We start from the raw sequence: 11,884 nt of genomic DNA, 5'->3' as shown, positions 1-11,884 counted from the left end.
AGAGTGATTATTGATGATCAATTCTGATCAGCTTCCGGTTGTTTTTCCATCAGAAGATGACAGGGATGAATAAATGAAGATGAAGCGATGAATTAAAGATGAATGAATGATGCTCCTCCTGGAGTCTCTGCTGTCACGTGACCCGCAGCGGCACCCGTCACGTCACTTCATTGAGAGTCAGACGGCACGAGGAGGAGACACACGGAGGATGCACGCGACCGCGGTGAGTTTTTACTTTTTAATTAAATTTACTATCAAAGGTTCACACCTGTGTAACTTTACACGGTATCAGAGTATCATCTCAGTACTCGGATACTCAAGTACACAGAGTATTACTGTCATATTAAAATCAATATATAATCAATACAAACAGCTATCACATGATGATCATAAAATACTTGAGTAATATATCTGTGATATTTATACTTCACACACAGTCAGAGTCTCTGTTGTAATAATCAATAATCAATGAATCATTTATTAATTCTCTATAAATATAAAAACAGTTTAGCAGGTTGTGATAAATATATATTAATATTAATAACAACGGAAGCAGTGGGGAAACAAACACTGGTCAAATATGTGATAAATAAAGATTATTGATTTACTTATTTATGATCAGTGTATTAACAACAAACAGCAGTCCAACATTAATAAACTGATTTTACATAAATAGATTTTTTCAGTAGGCTATAACTAAAATATATTCAATAATGAATAAAATCTCTGAGTCCATTTATTAGATATGTTTTTACTGTAATATAAAATATGAAATACTTTATAAATACTTTGATATATAGATATAATGGGGGGGGGGGGGGGCACTGCTTTGACACTCACAAGACAAAAATAATAATAACATGATCATGTATTGATACTGCAGATCAATAATATAAATAACAACAGTAATCGTCTGCTGTCATTTGAGCTTCTTATTAAACAGTTAATCAATAAATTTGCTTCGTACGTGAACCGATCGATGATCAATAATATTCAGACAAACATGTTTGTTTTTGAAGCATCTGTTGTTCATCATTATTTAATTCATGTTTCAGCAAAAGAGGTCAGTGATCAATAATTCAAACTCAGCCCCGCCCACCTCCAACATTCAGAGCACCTGATTGGACGCTGCTGTCACTCACAGTTTGATTGACAGATGTTTTAAAAACAACTTTAATTTATTCAGTCTGTTAAAATTTAATTATTGATCAGAGGTGGACGGACATGAACTCGTACGTCGCTGATCTTCTGCTGCTCTTCGTCGGGAGTCACAGCCGCCGCGTGGAAAAGATGTTTTTGTTCGTTTTTCAGACACAGTGAGGTCAGAGAGTAACGAGCCAATCACAGCACAGCTGCTGTTTCCAGTAGAGACAAAGAACATCAGAGAGGATGATGGGAGATTAGTCTCAAACAGCTGCTTTTATCTTTATGTTGAATTAGACGACTGAACTTGAGGATGACACACACACACACACACACACACACTTCTGTGGTTTTGATTCTTTCCTGGTTCAATAAAATAAAATCACAAATATTTGTTATTATTTTTTTCTCAGTTTAAAACAATTAAAAAGAAAAACAATCACATTTTTAATAAAAAGTCAAATGATTGAACTATTGTATGAAAACCACTCATCTCCAGGTCAGACAGTGACGCACTGAATCTGGAGATATATGGTTTCCAGCAGACGTTTCACAACGTGACACCCAGAAAGAGTCTGAGAGACGTTATTGTGGCGGGGACTTCCTGCTGACTGTCAGACAGGAAACTGAAACACTGATGGAACATTTCAAACAGTGATTCAGGTCCTGATGCACATTTTATTTTCTCGGCAGCGACAGGAAGTCAGTCGTCATCGACTGATCGGACGATGATGATTAAAACTGACAAACTTTAATCTGATGTGAAAATCAAAAACCATAAGATGACTTCTCAGAAACAATTTGAGGCGCTGTCTGTCAGACCACATGATAACAATTAGTAACGGTGATAAGTGAGGAAATGTGTCACTGAAGACTGAAGAGTTTATCGGCTCAGATAATCAGTTCAGATTTTCTTCATTGAGTCGAAGTTATCAAACGTCCCTGAGACATTTTTTTTAAAGTTGTCAGTCTGACACCGTCTCCTCCAAACCCTTTCAGTCCAGCACCTGTGGAACCAGCAGTAATCCTTCAGACATGGTACCTAGACCCTCGGTGTGTTCAGACAGTCCTCTTAAATGTGGGCGGGGTTGTTGTCACTCACTGCTCCGTCCAGCACTCGCTGTATTTCCTCATCAGCGGTGACACAGATGGAAGTCTGCACCTGGTTTATCGTCCACAGAACGAGGCTGCACGCCCACATTTTCACAACAAAATAGAACAGGCTGCAGTGAGAGTCTCTCTCCATGGGATATTTAAAAATAGCAGCTTTGTGCATTTAGTCCTTCTCAGGCAAGCTCAGGGGTTTAGTGTTGCTGTAGCCCACAGGAAGTGAGGATTAGAATATATGACCTTCACATAATCCGCTCCAAATTAATCTATATTTTTAAAGTCATTACTAAAAGTGTGTGTCATATAAAAACTAAAGTGATGGTCAAAGTTGTCACAGTGAAATTTAAGGTGTGCTGATGGATTCACGTCATCAACTCATGCATTGAGTAACATTACAAGTTAACGTTCCACCTTAAAAGTTGCCGGCAGTCGGCCCAGTGAATGAAGTGATTTTTTTCTCTTTCATTTTATAGTTGTAGTTTACTGATGTATGAACAGAGGTTACATAAAACCAGAGTGAGCGTCCTCTACTGACCAATCAGACTGCAGGGTTTCTAGCTCCACCTTTTAGTACCAGATCTGTGTGCTAGGTACCCCAACAGAGGGGGGACCAAACATGGGGACGCTAAGGAACGCTTCTGTTGGTACCATCCATAACTTTCACTGTGGAGACAGAAAAAAATTAATTAAATTAACTGAACTGCTCAGCCTTCATCAGCAACATCATCATCATCATCATCATCAGCCGACAATAAGACTGAAAACCCAGAGACGTGATGATGATGGTACTGATGATGTGGAGATGATAACAGCTTGTCTCTGAATCTCACTTCTGATTCTGTGACTTCTATTTTTTGTCTTCTTTGTCAAACTGATCTTGAATCTGATGGGTCGTCTCTGTCTTCCTGCAGACATCATGCACGAGTCTCCGACAACCGAGACACTTCCTCTGACGAACACCACTAGTTCCTCTTTGTGCGAGCCTCTGTATGAAGAGGGCCGTCTGCCACTGGTGCTGCTGTACAGCCTGGTGCTGGCGGTAGGACTGCCCGCCAACCTGCTGACCATCTACCTCACCTGGCTGCAGGTGTGCAGGAAGAACGTGCTGGGCGTTTACCTGTGGAGCCTGTCGCTGTGTGACCTCACCTACCTGGGAACATTGCCGCTGTGGGCGCACTACGTCAGCAGAGGTCACTTGTGGTCATGGAGCTCAGCCGCCTGCAAGCTAACGGGCTACATCTTCTTCAACAACATGTACATCAGCATCTTCCTACTCTGCTGCATCTCCTGTGACCGCTACGTCGCCGTGGTCTACAGTGTCGAGTCCCGTGGCCTCCGCCGACAGCGACATGCTGCCCTAATCGCTCTTGGCATCGTGTTGCTGGTCGCTGTCGGTCACGCCCCCGTCTTCACCATGACGGAGGGCGACGCCGCTGAGAGCGACCGCCGCTGCTTCGAACCAAGTCAGAGCAGCGCCAAGGTGACGGGCTTCAACTACGCCCGCTTCATCATTGGCTTCCTGATCCCGCTGCTGGTGCTGGTGGTGACAAATCGGGGCATCCTGGCCAATGTGCGGCGCAGCACAGGGCTGCGGCAGGAGCAGAAGGAGCGCGTTCGCTGGCTGGCCCTGGCGGTGGTGGTGCTGTTTCTGGTCTGCTTCGCCCCATACCACGTCATCCTGCTGGTCCGAGCCATCCTCTTCCACTTCCCCGAGGACGGCACCTGTCTGTTTGAGAGGACGATATACACACCCTACACCATCTCACTCGGCCTGTCCACCATCAACAGTGCCGTCAACCCCATCCTCTACGTCCTGTCCAGCGACAACATCCGCAAAGAGCTGAGCCGAGGCCTCGTGCGGGTCTGTGACCGAGCGCACCTGAGACCACGATCAGACAGCAGCCAGAACAAGATCCAGCCCAACAAGAACTCCTCAGAGCTGCATGTGATGACCGAGACCGAGAGACCACAGGGAGGACCACCACCAGGGACCTGACCCACCTCAGCTAGACTCTACTGGTCTCTTCTGGAATCTACTGGATTCTGGTGGTCTCTGCCGGACTCCACTGATATCTGGTGATCTCTGCCAGGCTGTACTGGACTCTGCCAGATTCTACTGGACTCTTGTTGTCTCTGCCAGACTCTGCTGGACTATACAGGTCTCTACTGGTGTCTGGTGGTCTCTACCAAACTTAACTGGACTCTGGTGGACTCTACTGGTCTCTAAAGGTCTTTACCAGACTCTACTGGTCTCTGGTGGTCTCTGCCGGACTCTGCTGCACTCTACCAGACTCTGGTGGACTCTGTTGCACTCTAGTGGACTCTGGTGTTCTCTACCAGACTCTGCTGGACTGGTGGTCTTTAATGGACTCTGCCGGACTCTACTGGTCTCTACTGGTCTCTGGTAGTCTCTGCCAGACTCTGGTGGACTCTGCATGACATTAGTGGACTCTGGTGTTCTTTACCAGACTTTGCTGGACTGGTGGTCTCTAATGGACTCTGCTGAAAGCTGGTGGACTCTGGTGGTCTCTGCCAGACTCTGCTGAACTCAACTGGACTCTACCAGACTCTGCTGGACTGGAAGTCTCTAATGGTGTCTGGTGGACAGTGGATCTGAACAGTCTGTCCTGACTGGGCGCTGAAAGGAGACAAGGACTACTCTTGCTGGTCTGGACCAATCAGGACACAGAGGATCAATAAATGTTATAAATAAAGTTTCAGACGCCTCCATCAGAAGAACTCAAACTGTTTCCTGTTTTTAAAACCCTCTCATTCTGTGTTCGTGTTCAATTTGTCTTTGTAAATAAAGTTGTTTTCATCACAGAAGCAGCAAACGTGTCCTTCAGTCAAAACTCAAGCAGGAAGTCAGACAGATAAAAAACTGACCTCAGACCAGCCGACACACTTTTACATTTCTGCTTTTTATTTTTGTGGCCTGAAAAAAACCTGCTGTGATGTCAGACGACGCCGGTGCCGTTTGTTCGCAGTCTGATCAGTGTCAGACTTTTTTCTGTCTCACTGACTGAACCGTGTTTGTCCTTCCCGTCACCTTCAGTTCCCCTCTGATCAACCAACCATCATCCTCATCCTCCATGACACGCCTCAGATCAGAACAGAACAGACATCACTCTGTCCCCTGAGGTGTCCCCTGAGGTGTCCCCTGAGGTGTCCCCTGAGGTGTCCCCCAGGGTTCACTGCTTGGTCCTCTTCCTTTCATCCTCTAAACACTCAGACAGATCCTCCGTCACTGCTGCCACTCACTCCGCCCGGTCCACCTGCCTGACAGACATTGTAGGGACAGTTCAGATCTTTTGAGGTGGGGTTGCAGGCTGGAGTACAGAAGCTTAATGATGTCCTGCTGTGGACGAGGTCAGCAGCAAAATGTATTTTAGACATTTAAAAAAGCTGTATTGGTGAAAGTGTTCGGTGTTTGGTGTTTGGTGTTTTAAAGGTTAATCCAGATTCACCAAAGTCACACAGTGACACAAACACACTAACTGATGGAGGCAGCAGTCGACCAGCAGCTCCTGAGTTCACTCATGTTAAATCACTGGTTTTATCACTGGAGTCTGGCTGTGACGAGAGCAGAGACGGAACTGAAGCTGTCTGTTGACTGTTTCCCCGTCAGAACAAGCTGTGTGACAGAAAGGTGACCCAGTGAAGACATTCTTAATGTAGCGTAAAGTTAAACTGATACTGATTTTTTTTCCGGTGTCTAAAATACATTTTGTTGCTGACCCCGCCCACAGCATGACATCACTGAGCTGTCATGTCTGACTGACTGTGGTTCAACTCCACCTCAAAAAATCTGAAGTGTCCCTTTAAAACAAAGATGCAAAAAAATGTTCTGAAACTAAACTGCTGTGAGTCTGAATCTTAATCACTGACACACCCCCCCTTCAGAATTTCACCATCAGTACTGGGTTTGCCACCTCTGAGTCATCTCTGACACCACCGCCCTCTACTTCCTGCCACATATCAACCACTTCACCAAAACAGCCTCCCTCCACCTCTGTCATGTCACCCACCTCTGACCTTCTCTGTCAGCGCAACACGCGTCCAATCAGCTGTAACATCCAGGCGTCACTATGGCAACATTTTTTTCTGTATCAGTGCTTCTCAACCTTTTTACTTCAAAACTGATTGATGAGGTCAGAGACCAGATCAGGGAGTGTGTGTGTGTGTGTGTGTGTGTGTGACTACACAGTGTAAAAACTGAATTTCCCCTCGGGGCTTAATGACATACGTATATCTTCCTCTTCTTGGTCTAAAGCAGAGGAAGTGAAACAGTGAAACAGAGCAGACTCTCTGACCCTCTGTAGTGGACTCAACACTGAAAATTAAATGTACTCCATTTTTCTGAGAACTGCAGCTCTGTGATACCAAAGACCCTTTTAACACAGAGATAGCGCCACAGAGCCGCCACGACGTCCCTCCTCCACGCCGCCTTCTCATTTTTACACAGAACCAAACAACAGCATCATCATGTGGCTCCAGTGTGTGATGTCAGACAACATGATGACATCACAGAATCAAAAGAGGCGTGCCATGTAACACAACAGCGTCGGCCTCTAGTGTGACATATAACATACGTGTCAGCAGCTCTTAATAAACAATAACAATGACATCACATGTCAATAACAATCATTTAGTGTCCCTGTTATATGACGGCTGATCTCGTCCTCTGCTCGGAGGGTAAGGAGCTCCTGTTAGCTGCTAACTGCTAACAACTACTTTTTAAATCTCCTGCTGTGGGTCGACATAACATGTTGTCAAAACGTCACACTAGTTCTGCAGACTGTCCCTTTTACACAGACGCTGTTTCGGTGTTGTTTAGGGTGACCATATTTTGATTTCCAAAAAAGAGGACACTCGGCCGGCCACGACATAGCCTACTTAAATGATACTCGCAGTTTACTCAAAGATGCCTTATAATTTTAATATATTTAAAGTTTATATGTATGGATAGAAAATTCAGTTATATTACAAAATAATATCTCTCAAAGACAGAAATTCAGATAGGCCTATAGATAGGGGACACATACACACACTAGAGTGTGGCAATCCGAGCCCGACAGTACCCGACGGGTCGGGCCGGGTTTGGTCAAAAATGTAGCTATGAATTGTATTCGGGCTCGGGTCGGATTCGGTCAGCTTTCAGTGAAAATGTATTGTAAAAATAAATAAAATCCTATTGTCTGTCCTGTTTGTTGCTTGGGCACTGTTATTTACGTGACACCACCTGAACATAACACACACACACACACACATTGGCTGTTTGTTTCTACCTCTCTCCTCTCTGGAAGCCTTGGACCTCCAGCTGCCCGCCTCCGCCTTGATTAAACCCTGAAAATAAAGTAAAAGAGGGAGACAGGTTTTTCCTATTGTATCTTATTTTGTTTTATGTCTCCCTCTCCTCTCGCTAGAAGCGTCGGACCTCCCGCCTCCCGCTCCCGTCTCAAACACGGAGGTCTCCCTCTCCGCAGCTGAGCACCCACGGCGCACGCCCGGCCTGTTAAATAGCCTGTAACCACTGTGTGACACAAACTCAGTGCTTTGGTCATTAAATAATGTCGGGCTCGGTTCGGGTTCGGACAGAAATATGCGGCCCGTGCCGCACTCTAACACACACACACACACACACACAAACACACAGAAAACCGGACATTATCATCAGTTTATAACCCCCCCCCCCGGACGCCCCGGACGGGACGTGAAAAGTGGACATGTCCGGGCAAAAGAGGACGTTTGCCGACAAAGGGCCGGCCACCAACAAAAGTTGAGGTGACGTTGATCTCTAAACTGAAACAAAGCATTTATTTTCGTGTGTGAAGACTTCATCAGACTGACAGCAGCAACTTCCTGTGTGTGATGTTGCACTGCAGCTTCCTGTGTGTTACCATGACAACAGGGAGTCAGACGAGGAGGGGGGGGGGGGGGGGGGGAGTCAGAGTACAGTCAGCTGTCTGTGGACAACTAATCAGTCCGGCCGGATGTGGCACACCTGTGGTTGTCATGGTAACGGCAGGTGGTGTCATACTGCAGGAGAGACGAGTCGACCAGGTCAGACCAGATCCAGGTTAGACCAGATCCAGGTAAGACCAGATCCAGGTAAGACCAGATCCAGGTAAGACCAGATCAAGGTAAGACCAGAGGAAACTGAGGCTGCTCTTGTTCCATCTTTAGTACGTGTCGACACTTGCTCTCATTTCACAGGTCACACTGAGGTTTCCTCCCACACTCTGAATCACTGTTACAAGTTTCAACACACTGAAATAAAAGTTTTTTTCTTTGCCTGAATATTGTCTTGTGAAAAGCTGCCGCAGATGATCAACTGGGAGAACTGGAGAACACAACAGGACCATATGATAAAGCCTCAGAGTCTGAACTCACAGTAGAAAATATCATGAAGAATAAACACATTATTCTGAAGTTCAGACGCTTTTCAAAATAAGAAGGTAAAACATGGACTAAAAAGAGTCGGACAACACAAACTGATCAACACGGACTGATCAACACGGACTGATCAACACGGTCTGATCAACACGGACTGATCAGCACGGTCTGATCAACACGGACTGATCAGCACGGACTGATCAGCACGGTCTGATCAACACGGACTGATCAACACGGTCTGATCAACACGGACTGATCAACACGGTCTGATCAACACGGTCTGATCAACACGGACTGATCAACACGGTCTGATCAACACGGACTGATCAGCACGGACTGATCAGCACGGTCTGATCAACACGGTCTGATCAACACGGTCTGATCAACACGGACTGATCAGCACGGACTGATCAACACGGTCTGATCAACACGGTCTGATCAACACGGTCTGATCAGCACGGTCTGATCAGCACGGTCTGATCAGCACGGTCTGATCAACACGGTCTGATCAACACGGTCTGATCAACACGGTCTGATCAACACGGTCTGATCAACACGGACTGATCAACAAGGACTGATCAATGTCTTGAGGAGCTCACTGAGTATAAAAGCTACAGTGATAAAGACACCGGCCCTCCTCACTCTGATTTAAATCTTGTTAGTTTCAACTATGAAACTGGGCTCAGCCTTAGAGATAGGGGGAGGAGTCAGACATCTGGAGGGAGCTCGGAGTAGAGCCGCTGCTCCTTCATGTTGAGGTGGTTCAACATCTGATCAGGACCCTCCTGGTCCAGCTGGTAGGAGGCCCCGGGGCAGACCCAGAACACACTGGAGGGATTATAGATCTCATCTGGTCTGGGAACACCTCGGGGTCCTCCAGGAGGAGCTGGAGAGTGTTGCTGAGGAGAGGAACGTCTGGAGGACTTTGCTCAGCCTGCTGCCCCTGAGACCTGGCACTGGACAAGTGGATGAAGATGGATGTAAAAACAGAACAAAAGCTGACAGGTGATAAATGTAATTTGCAATTTTGCTGCTATTCTTTACCTCTTGTGCAGCGTGCAGCGTGCAGCGTGCAGCATGCTCTCTCTGGAAGCAGCGAGCAGTCCAGAAAACAGAATAAGTCGAGGAAGTTCTCAGTTCTGCCCTCAGGCCGACGCCATCATGCGCCCACACGAAAAACAAGTCAATACACAAATTCCTTCGTTCCCTCTGCTGTCAGGACTCGAACTGTTGACAGGAACCAACCTGCAAATATCTGAGTCGCCCCTGTGCATCATGTGAATGTTCTTTTGTCCTCGTCTTTGACCTGCGTCCTCCTGTCTGCCAACATGTACGAGGCCTCTGCAGAGAGCCGGAATGACGTCATGGTTTCTGTCGCTGCAGCCTGTTGATCTGTGTACCTGTCCTCACTGACATGTTGACGTCTGATCACTGCTGTTTGTTTATTTATTTATTCTGTTTACATGGACGGGACAGGCTGCAGAAATGAGCTGCTCTTCTGGGACTAATAAAGTTTCTCTGGTTTATAAAAAAATAAAATAAATAAAATTCTGAATCTAAAAATTCAAATTTTGGTCAAAGTCCATATGTTTTAGTTTCCCAGGCTGCTCTGGGAATCTGCGACAGATAAAGCTGAGTTATTGATCCTTCAGTGTGCAGAGTCAGAGCGTTGGACAGGAACTGAGACAGGATGGTTCGATCCAAATATCGCAGCAATAACACGCACAAAGGAAACGATGGAGGCAGCAGCAGACACGTCGTCTGTCTCTGACATCACGTAAAATAACACACTGCACTCTGCAGAATTTCACTCTCTCAGGACACATCAAAGAAAACCTACTTCCTGTTTGTGGTTCCATCCTCACACTTCTATAACTTTCCATCACCATGGAAACAAAGCAGAAAACAGGAAGCGAGTGAATCTGCCTGTAGTGAAACCGGGGCTAACCGGTGCTTCCTCCTCAGGCTCCACTTCACTCAGCTGCCCCACAGACCTGCTGCTTCTTCCCACTTTAACCTGAATAACAAACCGGAGCTAGCTGGGAGCAGCTAGCGGAGCGTTAGCCGCAGCATGACCGGAGGGAAGCACAGCCAGTTAGCCTCCGCTAGTCTCTGAGCTAGCCCCGGCTCTCCGTTTGGATCCAACCGGAGCACCGAGCCCTGGTTTGTTATTCAGGTTAAAGTGGGAAGAAGCAGCGGGTTTATCGGGCAGCTGAGTGAAGTGGAGCCTGAGGAGGAAACACCGGGACCGTCTGGATGTAATAGTCCGTGGAGGTGCTGCGGTGCTCGGCTGCACAGATAGGAAACCCCTCGGCTGACAGGATGTACCAGTCTCTCACTCATGTCGGATGTAGTCTGTGTAGTGTGTTCAAATGCAACTGACACAGGGCGACGTGAGGCGACACAACAGTTGGCTTTCGTCGCCGCTAGTTCTTTGATGTCGGTTTGGTGTGTCCGCACCTTAATGCTTCAGCACACCAAGACATTTTGGACGATGCTTTGCTTCCAGCTTTGTGGCAACAGTTTGGTAACGGCCCTTTTCTGCTCCAACATGACGGTGCCCCGGTGCACAAAGCAGCGACTATACAGACATGATTTGACGAGTTGGATGTTAATGAACAGAGGCCTGACCTCAAGCTGGACCCTCTCGTTCAACATCAGCTGACCTCATCAACGCTCTACAGAATGAATGGACACAGAAACACTCTGATGGAAATCCTTCAAAGACGAGCTGAAGCTGTTGAAGGGACTGACTCCATGTGAAGGTTCATGTGTCTGAGTCCAGTGTCGTCACAGTCCCTGTAGGTGTGACCGTCAGGCGTCTGAAGACTGGAGTCCTGACAGTGTCTACAGCTGTTGATGATGTCAGACAAAGTAACGCAGCAGTTTAATTTTTACTTGATAAATTAGTTGAACTATAATCTGATCAATAAATTAGTGGATTAATTTCCTGTCGACTAAATTGATTAGATGACTGATGGTCACATCTCTGAGCTGACATTCTTTTAAAGATGTTACAACAGTTTTTGATGTTGTGAGCAGGTCAGCTGATCTCTGATCACCTGACCATCACCTGTGTTTATTAATTGATCAGCTGATTGATTTGATGTCAATAAATGACCTGCAGCTCAACATGTTACTGAGCTTCAGTCATGTGACCTCACAGGACAAACACAAACCTACAGACCTTTAACATGTCAGTGACCTGATTCCTGCTATGTTCTGCCCTCTGATT

At 46.4% G+C, this 11,884-nt stretch overlaps 1 protein-coding gene across 1 annotated transcript; it reads left to right on the top strand.

The window, feature by feature from the left end:
- The first annotated feature begins 53 nt into the window (after positions 1-53).
- LOC117270408 (putative G-protein coupled receptor 132) lies at positions 54-5,076 on the top strand. The gene is made up of 2 exons (XM_033648006.2): positions 54-223; positions 3,165-5,076. Exon 2 carries the CDS (start codon positions 3,170-3,172, stop codon positions 4,247-4,249), a length of 1,080 nt encoding a protein of 359 aa, XP_033503897.2. The 5' UTR covers positions 54-223; positions 3,165-3,169; the 3' UTR covers positions 4,250-5,076.
- The last annotated feature ends 6,808 nt before the right edge of the window (positions 5,077-11,884 follow it).

This window comes from Epinephelus lanceolatus, chromosome 13 (assembly GCF_041903045.1).
Source record: "Epinephelus lanceolatus isolate andai-2023 chromosome 13, ASM4190304v1, whole genome shotgun sequence".
Taxonomy (NCBI): domain Eukaryota; kingdom Metazoa; phylum Chordata; class Actinopteri; order Perciformes; family Serranidae; genus Epinephelus; species Epinephelus lanceolatus.
Note: the sequence above shows the minus strand (reverse complement) of the source record. Positions and strands in the feature narration are given on the sequence as shown.

Excerpts from the sequence above, each read along its gene's own strand:
- LOC117270408 (XM_033648006.2), top strand. The coding sequence starts at position 3,170 with ATGCACGAGTCTCCGACAACCGAGACACTTCCTCTGACGAACACCACT.